The 16,913-nt window shown below is 45.6% G+C and overlaps 1 protein-coding gene and 2 non-coding genes across 5 annotated transcripts; 2 read left to right on the forward strand and 1 right to left on the reverse strand.

Moving 5' to 3' along the window:
- Positions 1-5,855: 5,855 nt before the first annotated feature.
- On the reverse strand, positions 5,856-13,385 carry LOC124020180 (zinc finger and SCAN domain-containing protein 21-like). Of its 3 annotated transcripts, XM_046335512.1 has the most exons (5): positions 13,246-13,312; positions 12,547-12,993; positions 11,078-11,175; positions 10,765-10,942; positions 5,856-6,756 (listed from the first exon to the last, which is right to left on the reverse strand). In XM_046335512.1, exons 2-5 carry the CDS (start codon positions 12,899-12,901, stop codon positions 6,146-6,148), a joined length of 1,242 nt encoding a protein of 413 aa, XP_046191468.1. In that variant the 5' UTR covers positions 12,902-12,993; positions 13,246-13,312; the 3' UTR covers positions 5,856-6,145. The 3 variants fall into 3 exon arrangements, 2 of the variants coding, with proteins under 2 accessions (XP_046191468.1, XP_046191467.1); XR_006835928.1 differs by having other exon boundaries at positions 11,078-11,798; positions 12,547-13,385; XM_046335511.1 differs by having other exon boundaries at positions 12,547-13,385.
- Positions 13,386-13,512: 127 nt separating this feature from the next.
- Positions 13,513-13,594, forward strand: trnal-aag. The gene has a single exon. It is a non-coding gene; the product is annotated as a tRNA-Leu (tRNA).
- Positions 13,595-16,594: 3,000 nt separating this feature from the next.
- Positions 16,595-16,676, forward strand: trnal-aag. The gene has a single exon. It is a non-coding gene; the product is annotated as a tRNA-Leu (tRNA).
- The last annotated feature ends 237 nt before the right edge of the window (positions 16,677-16,913 follow it).

Below are 16,913 nucleotides of genomic sequence, written 5' to 3' on the forward strand. Positions count from 1 at the left end.
CACGGCCCTTGCAGAGCAAGGGGAACCACTACTTCAAGGTCTCAGAGCAAGTGACGTCACCGATTGAAACGCTATTTAGCGCACACCGCTAACTAAGCTAGCCGTTTCACATCCGTTACACATACACATGATGTAGTAGATGTTATTGGTCCATACACATTTAAGCAGATGTTATTGGTCCATACACATGCTGTAGTAGATGTTATTGGTCCATACACATTTAAGCAGATGTTATTGGTCCATACACATGCTGTAGTAGATGTTATTGGTCCATACACATGTTGAAGTAGATGTTATTGGTCCATACACATTTTAAGCAGATGTTATTGGTCCATACACATTTAAGCAGATGTTATTGGTCCATACACATGCTGTAGTAGATGTTATTGGTCCATACACATGCTGTAGTAGATGTTATTGGTCCATACACATTTAAGCAGATGTTATTGGTCCATACACATGCTGTAGTAGATGTTATTGGTCCATACACATGTTGAAGTAGATGTTATTGGTCCATACACATTTTAAGCAGATGTTATTGGTCCATACACATTTAAGCAGATGTTATTGGTCCATACACATGATGTAGTAGATGTTATTGGTCCATACACATGATGTAGCAGATGTTATTGGTCCATACACATGATGTAGTAGATGTTATTGGTCCATACACATGATGTAGTAGATGTTATTGGTCCATACACATGATGTAGTAGATGTTATTGGTCCATACACATTTTAAGCAGATGTTATTGGTCCATACACATGATGTAGTAGATGTTATTGGTCCATACACATTTAAGCAGATGTTATTGGTCCATACACATTTAAGCAGATGTTATTGGTCCATACACATTTAAGCAGATGTTATTGGTCCATACACATTTAAGCAGATGTTATTGGTCCATACACATGTTGAAGCAGATGTTATTGCGGGTGTAGTGAAATGCTTGTGTTCCTAGCTCCAAACAGTAGTATCTAACAATTCACAACAATACACACACATCTAAAAGTAAAAGAATGGAATTAAGAAATATATAAATATTGGGACGAGTAACGTCGGAGTGGCATCGTCTAAAATACAGGAGAATAAAATACAGAATATATACATATGAGAAGTAAAAGCAGCAGAGACCAGCCTAGTGGTTAGAGTGTAGGGACGGCAGGTTAGCCTAGTGGTTAGAGCGTAGGGACGGCAGGTTAGCCTAGTGGTTAGAGCGTAGGGACGGCAGGGTAGCCTAGTGGTTAGAGCGTAGGGACGGCAGGTTAGCCTAGTGGTTAGAGCGTAGGGACGGCAGGGTAGCCTAGTGGTTAGAGCGTAGGGACGGCAGGGTAGCCTAGTGGTTAGAGCGTAGGGACGGCAGGGTAGCCTAGTGGTTAGAGCGTAGGGACGGCAGGGTAGCCTAGTGGTTAGAGCGTAGGGACGGCAGGGTAGCCTAGTGGTTAGAGCGTAGGGACGGCAGGGTAGCCTAGTGGTTAGAGCGGAGGGACGGCAGGGTAGCCTAGTGGTTAGAGCGTAGGGACGGCAGGGTAGCCTAGTGGTTAGAGCGTAGGGACGGCAGGGTAGCCTAGTGGTTAGAGCGTAGGGACGGCAGGGTAGCCTAGTGGTTAGAGTGTAGGGACGGCAGGGTAGCCTAGTGGTTAGAGCGTAGGGACGGCAGGGTAGCCTAGTGGTTAGAGCGTAGGGACGGCAGGGTAGCCTAGTGGTTAGAGCGTAGGGACGGCAGGGTAGCCTAGTGGTTAGAGCGTAGGGACGGCAGGGTAGCCTAGTGGTTAGAGCGTAGGGACGGCAGGGTAGCCTAGTGGTTAGAGCGTAGGGACGGCAGGGTAGCCTAGTGGTTAGAGCGTAGGGACGGCAGGGTAGCCTAGTGGTTAGAGCGTAGGGACGGCAGGGTAGCCTAGTGGTTAGAGCGTAGGGGCGGCAGGGTAGCCTAGTGGTTAGAGCGTAGGGACGGCAGGGTAGCCTAGTGGTTAGAGCGTAGGGACGGCAGGGTAGCCTAGTGGTTAGAGCGTAGGGACGGCAGGGTAGCCTAGTGGTTAGAGCGTAGGGACGGCAGGGTAGCCTAGTGGTTAGAGCGTAGGGACGGCAGGGTAGCCTAGTGGTTAGAGCGTAGGGACGGCAGGTTAGCCTAGTGGTTAGAGCGTAGGGACGGCAGGGTAGCCTAGTGGTTAGAGCGTAGGGACGGCAGGTTAGCCTAGTGGTTAGAGCGTAGGGACGGCAGGGTAGCCTAGTGGTTAGAGTGGAGGGACGGCAGGGTAGCCTAGTGGTTAGAGCGTAGGGACGGCAGGGTAGCCTAGTGGTTAGAGCGTAGGGACGGCAGGGTAGCCTAGTGGTTAGAGTGTAGGGACGGCAGGGTAGCCTAGTGGTTAGAGCGTAGGGACGGCAGGGTAGCCTAGTGGTTAGAGCGTAGGGACGGCAGGGTAGCCTAGTGGTTAGAGCGTAGGGACGGCAGGGTAGCCTAGTGGTTAGAGCGTAGGGACGGCAGGGTAGCCTAGTGGTTAGAGCGTAGGGACGGCAGGGTAGCCTAGTGGTTAGAGCGTAGGGACGGCAGGGTAGCCTAGTGGTTAGAGCGTAGGGACGGCAGGGTAGCCTAGTGGTTAGAGCGTAGGGACGGCAGGTTAGCCTAGTGGTTAGAGCGTAGGGACGGCAGGGTAGCCTAGTGGTTAGAGGGAGGGACGGCAGGGTAGCCTAGTGGTTAGAGTGGAGGGACGGCAGGGTAGCCTAGTGGTTAGAGTGGAGGGACGGCAGGGTAGCCTAGTGGTTAGAGTGGAGGGACGGCAGGGTAGCCTAGTGGTTAGAGTGTAGGGACGGCAGGGTAGCCTAGTGGTTAGAGTGTAGGGACGGCAGGGTAGCCTAGTGGTTAGAGTGGAGGGACGGCAGGGTAGCCTAGTGGTTAGAGTGGAGGGACGGCAGGGTAGCCTAGTGGTTAGAGGGAGGGACGGCAGGGTAGCCTAGTGGTTAGAGCGTAGGGACGGCAGGGTAGCCTAGTGGTTAGAGCGTAGGGACGGCAGGGTAGCCTAGTGGTTAGAGCGTAGGGACGGCAGGGTAGCCTAGTGGTTAGAGCGTAGGGACGGCAGGGTAGCCTAGTGGTTAGAGCGTAGGGACGGCAGGTTAGCCTAGTGGTTAGAGCGTAGGGACGGCAGGTTAGCCTAGTGGTTAGAGCGTAGGGACGGCAGGGTAGCCTAGTGGTTAGAGCGTAGGGACGGCAGGGTAGCCTAGTGGTTAGAGCGTAGGGACGGCAGGGTAGCCTAGTGGTTAGAGCGTAGGGACGGCAGGTTAGCCTAGTGGTTAGAGCGTAGGGACGGCAGGTTAGCCTAGTGGTTAGAGCGTAGGGACGGCAGGTTAGCCTAGTGGTTAGAGCGTAGGGACGGCAGGGTAGCCTAGTGGTTAGAGCGTAGGGACGGCAGGGTAGCCTAGTGGTTAGAGCGTAGGGCGGCAGGGTAGCCTAGTGGTTAGAGCGTAGGTGCGCCAGGGTAGCCTAGTGGTTAGAGTGTAGGGACGGCAGGGTAGCCTAGTGGTTAGAGTGTAGGGGCGGCAGGGTAGCCTAGTGGTTAGAGTGTAGGGACGGCAGGGTAGGGTAGTCTAGTGGTTAGAATACAGAACACAAACCCTGACCGTTCATATGAGGTGAGTAAAGCAGTATGTAAACATTATTCAAGAGACCAGTTGTAAGACCATTTCTGGAGTCTGTTTTCCCTGGCTGTCACCCTCGTATACCATGACCACATCCTGTGTTTTCACTGGCTGTCACCCTCGTATACCATGACCACATCCTGTCACCCTCGTATACCATGACCACATCCTGTCACCCTCGTATACCATGACCACATCCTGTCACCCTCGTATACCATGATCACATCCTGTCACCCTCGTATACCATGACCACATCCTGTCACCCTCGTATACCATGACCACATCCTGTCACCCTCGTATACCATGACCACATCCTGTCACCCTCGTATACCATGACCACATCCTGTCACCCTCGTATACCATGACCACATCCTGTTTTCCCTGGCTGTCACCCTCGTATACCATGATCACATCCTGTGTTTTCCCTGGCTGTCACCCTCGTATACCATGACCACATCCTGTCACCCTCGTATACCATGACCACATCCTGTCACCCTCGTATACCATGACCACATCCTGTTTTCCCTGGCTGTCACCCTCGTATACCATGATCACATCCTGTGTTTTCCCTGGCTGTCACCCTCGTATACCATGACCACATCCTGTCACCCTCGTATACCATGACCACATCCTGTCACCCTCGTATACCATGATCACATCCTGTGTTTTCCCTGGCTGTCACCCTCGTATACCATGACCACATCCTGTCACCCTCGTATACCATGACCACATCCTGTCACCCTCGTATACCATGACCACATCCTGTCACCCTCGTATACCATGATCACATCCTGTGTTTTCCCTGGCTGTCACCCTCGTATACCATGATCACATCCTGTGTTTTCCCTGGCTGTCACCCTCGTATACCATGACCACATCCTCTGTTTTCCCTGGCTGTCACCCTCGTATACCATGACCACATCCTGTCACCCTCGTATACCATGACCACATCCTGTCACCCTCGTATACCATGACCACATCCTCTGTTTTCCCTGGCTGTCACCCTCGTATACCATGACCACATCCTGTCACCCTCGTATACCATGACCACATCCTGTCACCCTCGTATACCATGACCACATCCTCTGTTTTCCCTGGCTGTCACCCTCGTATACCATGACCACATCCTGTCACCCTCGTATACCATGACCACATCCTGTCACCCTCGTATACCATGACCACATCCTCTGTTTTCCCTGGCTGTCACCCTCGTATACCATGACCACATCCTGTCACCCTCGTATACCATGACCACATCCTGACCTCACTCAAACCCTGACCGTTCAAGCTGGAGAGAGTCCAGAAGAGACCCCTGCAGCAGAATCATTCTAGGCCGGTCGGAACTGTACACCAGCTACCGGGAAGCACTCATGTAAGACAGGAGCTGATCTGCCTGACATTTTGTTTAAAAAAAATGTTTTATTTTTTTATTTCACCTTTATTTAACCAGGTAGGCAAGTTGAGAACAAGTTCTCATTTACAATTGCGACCTGGCCAAGATAAAGCAAAGCAGTTCGACACATACAACGACACAGAGTTACACATGGAGTAAAACAAACATACAGTCAATAATACAGTATAAATAAGTCTATATACGATGTGAGCAAATGAGGTGAGATAAGGGAGGTAAAGGCAAAAAAAGGCCATGGTGGCAAAGTAAATACAATATAGCAAGTAAAACACTGAAGAACTCCCAGTTTACAGACTGGCTCCCTCCAACCAGAGAGCAAACTGAACACTCTCTGTCTCCGTGACAACAAACAGGCTGCTCTCAGACTCTGCCGTTCCGTACTTCACTAAACGGACCGATTGATAAGGCGGCACACACCACATTGCCCAGAGCCTTAGAAATGCCTTCCTAACAACTCTAAAGATGGACTGGAGATATGACCCTCTTGACTTCTCAACCGCCTGGTAGAGCTCTGTGTCACGTTCTGACCTTTATTTCCTGTGTTTTGTCATTATTTAGTATGGTCAGGGCGTGAGTTGGGTGGGCAGTCTGTTTGTTTTTCTATGATTTGGGTATTTCTATGTTTCGGCCTAGTATGGTTCTCAATCAGAGGCAGGTGTCATTAGTTGTCTCTGATTGAGAATCATACTTAGGTAGCCTGGGTTTCACTGTTTGTTTGTGGGTGATTGTCTATGTTGATGGCTTGTTTCAGCGCAGCTCGCATTAGCATCACGGTTGTTATTTTGTTTACTGTTTTTGTATCGTGTTTCAGTGTTCAGTTCTTTCTTTAATTAAACATTCAACATGAACACATATCACGCCACATTTTGGTCCTCCGATCCTTCTCGCCTCTCCTCTTCAGATGAAGACCGTGACTGTAACTTGATTGGAAAAATAATATTGGAAATTCTTATTTCAGTTGGTAGTAATAAGAATTGAATGTTAAATAATTGTTTTAATGTGTTTTCTCAAGAAGAAACAGAGGGTAACATTTGTTTTGTCGTCGTCGTTGTCGAGTAAACTTTCTACAATTTGATTTCATGTGGCATAAACACGATTTTTCAGTCAAAAATATGAGATAAGGGCGGGAGCACTGTGTGTGTTCTCTCATGAAGACTAAGTGCATGTGATGTGAAATATGTCTTTCCACACCGGGAGCAGTGGTAAGGCATCTTCCCTGTGTGTGTTACCTCGTGGTCTGTCAGGTGCCTAAACTGGGTAAATATCGTTCCACACTGGGAGCAGCGAAAAAGCTTCCCGCCTGTATGGCATTTCTCATGCACTTTCAGGTTCCCTAAATTCTTAAACGTTTTTTCACAATGAGAACAGTGGAAAAGCCTCTTTACTTCTGTGTGAGTTCTCTCGTGTGATTCCAGGTTCCCTAACTGGATAAATCTCTTTCCGCACTGAGAGCAGTGATAAGGTTTCTCCCCTGTGTGTATTTTCGTGTGTGCTTTCAGGCTCCCTGAATGGGTGAATCGCTTTCCACACATGGCGCAGTGGTACGGCTTCTCTCCCGTATGTGTCCTGCCATGCGTTTTCAGGTTCCCTAAATGGTTAAAACTCTTTCCACACTGGGCGCAGTGGTGTCGTCCAGCTGGTTTGGGCGTCGCTGGGTCCGGATCCCCCGGAGGACTCTTACCGCTGTCAACGTGAGAGTCTGATCTCTCTCCTGCCAAAGACAGTGTTTAGTTAGACAGACATGTACGAAGTCCACATGATGAAACCTCCTGCTAAGTCTTTGTATGGGGTTTAATATAGATCCCTTAGAGCAGAGTGGATGTAGAGAACTGTAGGCTAATAAAATAAATCCTATTGAACTTTACATGTTGTTGTGTCTTTTTTTGTTGACGTCCTAAATCTGATCTTGATTTATGACATCCTAATCTGATCTAGATTTATGACATCCTAAATCTGATCTAGATTTATGACATCCTAAATCTGATCTAGATTTATGACATCCTAATCTGATCTAGATTTAAGACATCCTAAATCTGATCTAGATTTATGACATCCTAAATCTGATCTAGATTTATGACATCCTAATCTGATCTAGATTTATGATATCCTTATCCTCTTGACATCCTTATTGATAAAAAAATGACATTCAAATCTGATCTACTTCTTAGGGGGTTGTAAGGGAATTTATCGAAATCTGATCTAGCTCTATAACCTCCTTATTGATCTCCACATCCAACATCTGATATAGGGTTAGGAGGCATCAATGGAATGTGGATGTCAGATTAAATGAGGTTGGTTTCAATTATTGACTAAGACTTTGGAAGTAAATCCAGATTCAATATATGACATCAAAATGGGTAAATAAACAGAAACAGGAAGTTTAAAAACAATATTGATTGATTTATTTATTTGTTGATATTCTTTTGCTTTTAACTCAGCTAGGTTAACTGGAGGAGTGTGCTCGGACATGCCCTCAGGGATAGGGCCCCCCTTTTATGTCCACTTCCTGTCTGAATGACGTGCCCAAAGTAAACTGACTGTAGCACATGCCCTTAGGGATAGGGCCCCCCTTTTATGTCCACTTCCTGTCTGAATGACGTGCCCAAAGTAAACTGACTGTAGCACATGCCCTTAGGGATAGGGCCCCCCTTTTATGTCCACTTCCTGTCTGAATGACGTGCCCAAAGTAAACTGACTGTAGCTCAGGTCCTGAAGAGAGGATATGCATATAATTGGTACCATTGGAAATATAAAAAAAACGTTGAAGTTTGTAGAAATGTTACAATAATGTAGGAGACTATAACACAATAGATATGGTAGGAGAAAATCCAGCCGGATTTTATTTATTGGAGAGACCATCCTCTTAGAAATGCAAGAGAAAGGTCATATTGTAAAATAGCTCCCTGATGCAATTCCTATGGATTCCACAGGGCGTCAACAGTACATCCTGTACAAAAACAAACTCACTTCCTGGACAACTTCCTGGACAACTTCCTGGACAACAGCTCTGCACTGCTTCACGAAGTGCAAGAAGTATGAATGCCCTTCTACTTCTGAAGAGGTCGTATCACTGTAAATGCTACATGGTCAGGTATGAATGCCCCTCTACTTCTGAAGAGGTCGTATCACTGTAAATGCTACATGGTCAAGTATGAATGCCCCTCTACTTCTGAGGAGGTCGTATCACTGTAAATGCTACATGGTCAATGCAGACGTCATATTAACTATGCAGCGCCCAGACGCACAATTCACCTCACCGCCAATTTGACAGTATGTCTGATTGGCTTAACGCACCACCACTATTTATTTTAATTTGAACTAAGTCAGTTAAAGAACAAATTCTTATTTTCAATGACGGCCGGGGAACAGTGGGGTTAACTGCCTTGTTCAGGGGCAGAACGACAGATTTGTACCTTGTCAGCTCGGGGGGGTTTGAACTTGCAACCTTCCGGTTACTAGTCCAACGCTGTGGACCTGTGGAGCTTCTCAATGTAATGTTTTCTTCACCTAAAACAGCTAGCAAAACAAAAGTGTGTTTTTACATCCATTGAGAATTACAATAGTTCCTCAATGTATATAAAAAAAATATTTTCCAGCTCTCTCCCTTTTCGATGAACCACTCAGCGGGAAACAAGTAAATGCTCTGGTCCAGTGGAAACGTCATGAAATAGACCTGATTACTTCTCATCAGTGCTTGACTTGGACTGGAATAGATTCCGGTACTCATTTTGGGTGCTGGTACTGTTTATATGTAGGTGCAGGTGCTCCACTATACTTCTGAGCTAATATTCTATAAGAGGAACATTTGAGGTTTCGCTACTCAGCTCCAGTGAGCGCCTGTCCAAGTCGAGCATTGCTTCTTATCTCTTGCGCAAATAGCCTACAGCTCTGTCCAAGTCGAGCATTTCTTCTTACCTCTTGCGCAAATAGCCTACAGCTCTGTCTGTCTGTCTGTCTGTCTGTCTGTCTGTCTGTCTGTCTGTCTGTCTGTCTGTCTGTCTGTCTGTCTGTCTGTCTGTCTGTCTGTCTGTCTGTCTGTCTGTCTGTCTGTCTGTCTGTCTGTCTGTCTGTCTGTCTGTCTGTCTGTCTGTCTGTCTGTCTGTCTGTCTGTCTGTCTGTCTGTCTGTCTGTCTGTCTGTCTGTCTGTCTGTCTGTCTGTCTGTCTGTCTGTCTGTACTGAGCTCACCGGTTGAGGGGAAACTCTGAGGATGCAGAATATGTTATACAATGTTGCTAGGTTACTAGCACAAGCTTCAGGCCTGACCCAAGTTAATAGTTGATACAGTGTGTCAAGTTGGCTGCAGACAGGCCATGCACAGTCAATGTGATTTTATAGGATTTTTTATTTAATCAGGATATTTTCAACATGCAGGCTGCAATGTTTTTATTTGTTGACTTTATGTCAGCTATTTTTACATAGTTGGAAACAGAAAATACTTTTTAGGTTTTTTATAATTTTCATTTAGATTGAATTTTGATGAACAACAGGACAATGATTTTGAGATATGAAGACGTTTATTATAAATGAATTTAAAATGTTCCATGAAAATGTGCATATGAAAACCACATCTGGCACGCAGATCGGTAGAAATTGTAAGATAACTTGGCAGAATGGTGTCTATATATGGACCAGATACCAGCCCTACTGGGAACAGATACCAGCCCTACTGGGAACAGATACCAGCCCTACTGGGAACAGATACCAGCCCTACTGGGAACAGATACCAGCCCTACTTGGAACAGATACCAGCCCTACTGGGAACAGATACCAGCCCTACTGGGAACAGATACCAGCCCTACTGGGACCAGATACCAGCCCTACTGGGAACAGATACCAGCCCTACTGGGAACAGATACCAGCCCTACTGGGAACAGATACCAGCCCTACTGGGACCAGATACCAGCCCTACTGGGAACAGATACCAGCCCTACTGGGAACAGATACCAGCCCTACTGGGAACAGATACCAGCCCTACTGGGAACAGATACCAGCCCTACTGGGAACAGATACCAGCCCTACTGGGAACAGATACCAGCCCTACTGGGAACAGATACCAGCCCTACTGGGAACAGATACCAGCCCTACTGGGAACAGATACCAGACCTACTGGGACCAGATACCAGACCTACTGGGACCAGATACCAGACCTACTGGGACCAGATACCAGCCCTACTGGGAACAGATACCAGCCCTACTGGGAACAGATACCAGCCCTACTGGGAACAGATACCAGCCCTACTGGGAACAGATACCAGCCCTACTGGGAACAGATACCTGCCCTACTGGGACCAGATACCAGCCCTACTGGGAACAGATACCAGCCCTACTGGGACCAGATACCAGACCTACTGGGAACAGATACCAGCCCTACTGGGAACAGATACCAGCCCTACTGGGAACAGATACCAGCCCTACTGGGACCAGATACCAGCCCTACTGGGACCAGATACCAGCCCTACTGGGACCAGATACCAGCCCTAATGGGAACAGATACCAGCCCTACTGGGAACAGATACCAGCCCTACTGGGAACAGATACCAGTCCTACTGGGAACAGATACCAGCCCTACTGGGAACAGATACCAGCCCTACTGGGACCAGATACCAGCCCTACTGGGACCAGATACCAGCCCTACTGGGACCAGATACCAGCCCTACTGGGAACAGACCCGAGTGGGCAGATCTATTCTATTTGTTCAAACTCAACTACAGCACTTACTTTGATGTGTCAAATCTGATCCTTTCTTCTCTTCTCCTCTTCTCACAGTTCCACTCAGACCCGTTGTTTTCCTGCAGTCCACCAGCAGCACAGACAACCTCTTCATACCCAGCAGTAACGTGCTACCGGGAAAGGCATGACACGGGGACTCGGGGAGGGAGGAAGGGCTAGCGTTGTCCTGGTAACCATAAAGAGGGGACACAGACACACATCATTATGGATGCTGATGTCACTGTTGTCATAAACTGCTTTACAGAAACCCAGCCCAGACCCAGATAGAGCAAGCTGTATGCTAGACCAGACCAAGCTGTACCATCTGGTGTTCTGATCTGGAGAGACTCTTCTCTGCCTCGTCAGCATCAGGATGTTGTTGAGGCTCCCCAGAGGATCCATAATAGTCATGTCTCTCTCCTGTGTGAATGAGAACATCAAACAGATGGTAAACTTATGACTTTTTATTGCAATCACAGATGGAAGGGATTTCGATTTGATTGGTCCTCAAATCACAGCTCAGACACAACACTTGAGTCAGGATAAAGTAGGGTTAGCCTGCCTCCTGATTGGTCCTCAACTAGCCTGCCCAGGAACAGGTTAGAGATGAAAGATTTGTTGCCCTAGAAACTTACATGGTTAAGAGGTAAGAGACCTTCAACAGTTATCCTGAGTTGAATTCAGTGAGTCGAATTCAGAATTGAAGCAAAGTCAGCTCACTAACTCCTCTATCCCACTACATAGTATATTACCCCTCAGAGTTAAACAGGCTGTTGTGGGTTCTGATGGGAAATCAAAGTTGAGCAGGTGTTCATAATGTTTTGTAAACTCGGTATATATTGGATTCAGATGGGGTATGACCGTTGAACTGAGGTCATTGGGCATTTAGAAGTTATATTCTTCAAGAATCAATGGCTACAACTCTCTCCTATGTGTCATCAGGTTCTGGGACTTCTTCTCTGCTTTTAAACAACTGTGAGATGTGAAGTTGTGGACTGGTTCCGGACAGGAGGGGATACGGGCCTTCATAGAGAAACGGAAGCCTGTGTGGACAAACAAAGCAGAGAAGGCCCATGATTAGTGATATCTGCTGGGCTGGCCCACCATGGCATGTGAAGGGTCAGCAGCCTCTGGGCTGGAGAGGGAGCCTGTGGATGGTTGAGGTGTTAAACTTGCCCCCAGTTGGACCTGAACCCATCACAGAACACATGCTCGAGGAGGACATTTTGAAACGAAATCCCTGTTGATTGTTCACCAATTTGTAAGTCGCTCTGGATAAGAGCGTCTGCTAAATGACTTAAATGTAATGTAATGTAAATGTTCCGAGTGACATTATTGGTGTATAGAGCGCTCTGTGAATTTCATAGGTTCCCATGCCTTATAGTGTCACAACGCCCCATGTCAGCTCTCTGTTTCCACTCTCTCAACGGAGCTGACCTGAACCGCCAGGTTTCACACCCCACATTTACATAGGGAGTAACATGTCACATTTTCTGGCCATTCCAGAAAAATGATCTCTTCCTCTGAGAGAGTGAGCCCAGTTTGGGAGACAGCTCCCAGTGTGGAATGATGTTTACCCGCTGACTAAACTAAATTCATGTAAATAGACAATAAAGTATCAATAATTTACAAGTTAAAAAAAAATGTATGTACCAATCGCAGATTGGCCCTTTATCAATTCCTCCAGTACTGAACAACATATTAGAGTGCAGAACTTCAGTAGAATGCCCCTTTAAAACCACACCGTAGCCTAGTTCAACAACTGCTGAGTTGTTTTTAGACAATACTCACTGCTGTTAATCAGATCTTCTGTCTCCTCCTCTTTCACTCCCAGAACGGCTTCAACCTTCTCTTTTATTGAGATAGCCTCGTCTTCCTCCCAAAAAGGTTCGTCTTTCACTCTAACAGCCGCCTCTTCCTCCTTTTTCATTCGGAAAGCTTCTTCCTCCTTTTCCACTGTGACAGCCTGTATCCCCTCTTCCTCTTTCACTCCTAAAGTGTCATTCTCTTCTTTCAATGTGATTACCTCCTCTTTCATTCTGAAAGCTTCTACCTCTTTTACCACTGTGACAGCCGATACTCCCTCCACTCCAAAATGCTCCTCCTCTTCTTTCCCTATAACAGCCTCCTCTTCCTCCTTTTTCATTCTGAAAGCTTCTTCCTCTCCTTTCACTGTAATATCATCCTCTTTTACGACAATGTTAAGCCCCAGAGCTTCTTTCTGAGTCCAGCAGACCTCTTTAGCAGGGGAGAAGTAGCTTAGTGAGCTCATGGTCGGGGATATTAGTTCGCTAAATAGCATTAGCTGGTTAGCATTAGAGACTAGCCTAGTGCCGGGCTCAGTGTCAATCTTAACAAGTTAACACATTTAACATGCAAATGACGTTACATTTAAGCAGTTGATACGTTAACACAATTGTGTTTAAGACACTGAGACTAATATACACAAGAATGGCCTAAAAGAGCTTCAATATTTCGGTTTCATGTTACCTAGCAAGCTATCAAGGTGGATGAATAAGGAGCCGTGTTGCTCTTCCCGTCCACTAGATTATACGTCACGTAAGAATGACTCACGTCGCCATCTGTGACGCAAAGAGGATTCTGTCAAACAATTTCATAACAAATAATTTAAAGGTTTTTCCACACTTCTTATACATACACACTATACAACTATCTTCGGAGTTGATAAAAAACGGAAACATCCGGTATTGATGGATGTCAATATGTTGTATCATGTGGAAGATATATACGTTCATCGGTAGCGTGGCCGAGCGGTCTAAGGCGCTGGATTAAGGCTCCAGTCTCTTCGGAGGCGCGGGTTCGAATCCCGCCGCTGCCAGATATTTTTGGCTCTTGAGTGGCGCTGCATCTCAGTGCTAAAGGCTTCACTACAGACCCTGGTTCGATACTAAACTGTATCACAAACGGTCGTGATCGGAAGTGCCATAGTGCGGCTCACAATTGGCCCATGTTTGCGGTCATTGTAAATAAGAATTGTTCTTAACTGACTTGCCTAGTTAAATACGGAGCTAAAAAAAATATTTATATATATCATCAGAACTGACAGCCATATTGTCCTCATTCCAGCACAGCTGTTGCTTCACCAACCATTTTCTCCATTTCATCCTACTACTACTCGCCTCCTTTTCATAAACGATGGTTCCTCGTCGTAGATTTATGTCTCGAAGGTGAATGTTGATCCAACACCTGCAGCTAATTAAAACCCACTGGGTTCAGACGTCATTTCAACGTCGAGGTTTGCTTTACATTTGGTCAAATTGTCAAATAAAGTGAATTCAACATGACATCAACTAAACATTTCACCGTGTCCTGAAAAACCTAGGCTATGTGGCAAATAACGGTAAAAAATGTCGTTTTCCCTGACAACAAAAAAAGACTGCTCTTTTGAAACTGCAGTCCAAGTGCAGTAACTGCAGTCGGCTGTGGAATTTAGGACGCAATAATTGCAGAACAATGATTTGAATGTTAGTATTTTTTTATTTTAATAAAACATATCTGATGAATAAAATAAAAAATATGTCTGTCATCTACCTAGTCACTTTAACCCCTACCTACATGTACACATTACCTCAACAACCTCGTACCCCTGCACATTGACTCTGTACAGGTACGTCTTGTATATAACCCCCTGCACATTGACTCTGTACAGGTACGTCTTGTATATAACCCTCTGCACATTGACTCTGTACAGGTACGTCTTGTATATAACCCCCTGCACATTGACTCTGTACAGGTACGTCTTGTATATAACCCCCTGCACATTGACTCTGTACAGGTACGTCTAGTATATAACCCCCTGCACATTGACTCTGTACAGGTACGTCTTGTATATAACCCCCTGCACATTGACTCTGTACAGGTACGTCTTGTATATAACCCCCTACACATTGACTCTGTACAGGTACGGCTTGTATATAACCCCCTGCACATTGACTCTGTACAGGTACGTCTTGTATATAACCCCCTGCACATTGACTCTGTACAGGTACGTCTTGTATATAACCCCCTGCACATTGACTCTGTACAGGTACGTCTTGTATATAACCCCCTACACATTGACTCTGTACAGGTACGTCTTGTATATAACCCCCTGCACATTGCCTCTGTACAGGTACGTCTTGTATATAACCCCCTGCACATTGACTCTGTACAGGTACGTCTTGTATATAACCCCCTACACATTGACTCTGTACAGGTACGTCTTGTATATAACCCCCTACACATTGACTCTGTACAGGTACGTCTTGTATATAACCCCCTGCACATTGACTCTGTACAGGTACGTCTTGTATATAACCCCCTACACATTGACTCTGTACAGGTACGTCTTGTATATAACCCCCTGCACATTGACTCTGTACAGGTACGTCTTGTATATAACCCCCTGCACATTGACTCTGTACAGGTACGTCTTGTATATAACCCCCTACACATTGACTCTGTACAGGTACGTCTTGTATATAACCCCCTACACATTGACTCTGTACAGGTACGTCTTGTATATAACCCCCTGCACATTGACTCTGTACAGGTACGTCTTGTATATAACCCCCTACACATTGACTCTGTACAGGTACGTCTTGTATATAACCTCCTTATTGTTCTTTTCTGTTTCCATTTCCTTTTTTCTTCTTTTTAACTCGTCATTTCAGAGTAAAAGTCCACACCTGTTGCATTCGGTGTTTGTGAGAAATACAATTTGATTTGATTTAAAAATACAGCGCACATGGGGAAAATATTGATTTCAGCCATTTTGCTACAGCAGGAAATTACTCCCGGAAATGTGAAATATTATGCTGATTATTATATTTTTTTATTTTTTTATTTTAGGGATTGATGCATTTTACGTTAGGGCAAATTAAGTCTGAAATGTTAAGTGGAAATTACAAACTTTGGAAGCGTTTTTAAAAAGGTGAATAAACTACAAGTTTGAATGTACTGCTGCACAGGAAGAGAGACTAAGATCCTACATCTGTACGCAATCTTTGCGAGAGGAAAAACTCTTTACAGTGGGAGCATTGGAAAGGTTTATCGCCTGTGTGTGTCCTCTCGTGTCGTTTCAGGTCCCCTAACTGGTTAAAACCCTTTCCACAGTGGGAACAGTTGCGTCCTCTTGCTGGTTTGGACGTCTCTGGTTCCAATAACCATTGGCCAGTTTCCAACCAAAAAATCTAATAAATAATAATCTTGGTGTAATTTGAAAATCAAAAGACGTGGAGTTCCAACTAGAATCCTGCTCTCATGGAATGTCATGATGTCATAATCAGAGCTCTATAATAATAGATAATGTCATGGTTACAGGCTGAGCATAGCTCTATAATAATAGATAATGTCATGGTTATAGGCTGAACAGAGCTCTATAATAATAGATAATGTCATGTTTATAGGCTCAGCAGAGCTCTATAATAATAGATAATGTCATGTTGAGGCTGAGCAGAGTTCTATAATAATAGATAATGTCATGTTTATAGGCTGAACAGAGCTCTATAATAATAGATAATGTCATGGTTACAGGCTGAGCAGAGCTCTATAATAATATATATTGTGGACTACAGTATTTCAATCAATGTCATAGGCTGCATTTGATCAATTTTTAATAATGTTTTGTTGGTGGCCCACTCTTTGATGGTAAAACATCTTACACCGTGGCTTTAAAAGGATACTGCGAGATTCTGGTACCTAGTGTTAGCACATTGACTCACCTGTGTGGAAGCACCTGCTTTCATATATACTGAACAAAAATATAAACGCAACATGCAACAATTTCAAAGACTTTACTGATTTACACGGAATCATGTGGAAAACATATACGTTCATCGGTAGCGTGGCCGAGCGGTCTAAGGCGCTGGATTAAGGCTCCAGTCTCTTCGGAGGCGCGGGTTCGAATCCCGCCGCTGCCATATATTTTGGCTCTTGAGTGGCGCTGTTCGATTCTAAACTCTATCACAAACGGTCATGATCGGACGTCCCACAGTGCCGCTCACAATTGGCCCATGTTTGCGGTCATTGTAAATAAGAATTGTTCTTAATTAACTGACTTGCCTAGTTAAATACGGGGCAAAAAAATAATATTTATATATATCATCAGAACTGACAGCCACTGGCCCACTCTTTGATGGTAAAACATCTTACACCGT

Source organism: Oncorhynchus gorbuscha, unplaced genomic scaffold, assembly GCF_021184085.1.
Source record: "Oncorhynchus gorbuscha isolate QuinsamMale2020 ecotype Even-year unplaced genomic scaffold, OgorEven_v1.0 Un_scaffold_766, whole genome shotgun sequence".
Lineage (NCBI taxonomy): Eukaryota > Metazoa > Chordata > Actinopteri > Salmoniformes > Salmonidae > Oncorhynchus > Oncorhynchus gorbuscha.

What these genes read in the sequence shown, in the direction of transcription:
- LOC124020180 (XM_046335511.1), bottom strand. Translation starts at nt 13,057, where the DNA reads ATGCTATTTAGCGAACTAATATCCCCGACCATGAGCTCACTAAGCTAC. An exon ending in CCAGATCAGAACACCAGATG is followed by an intron (nt 10,943 to 11,077) that starts GTACAGCTTGGT and finishes TATGGTTACCAG; the next exon opens with GACAACGCTAGCCCTTCCTC. An exon ending in ATCAGATTTGACACATCAAA is followed by an intron (nt 6,757 to 10,764) that starts GTAAGTGCTGTA and finishes TGTCTTTGGCAG; the next exon opens with GAGAGAGATCAGACTCTCAC.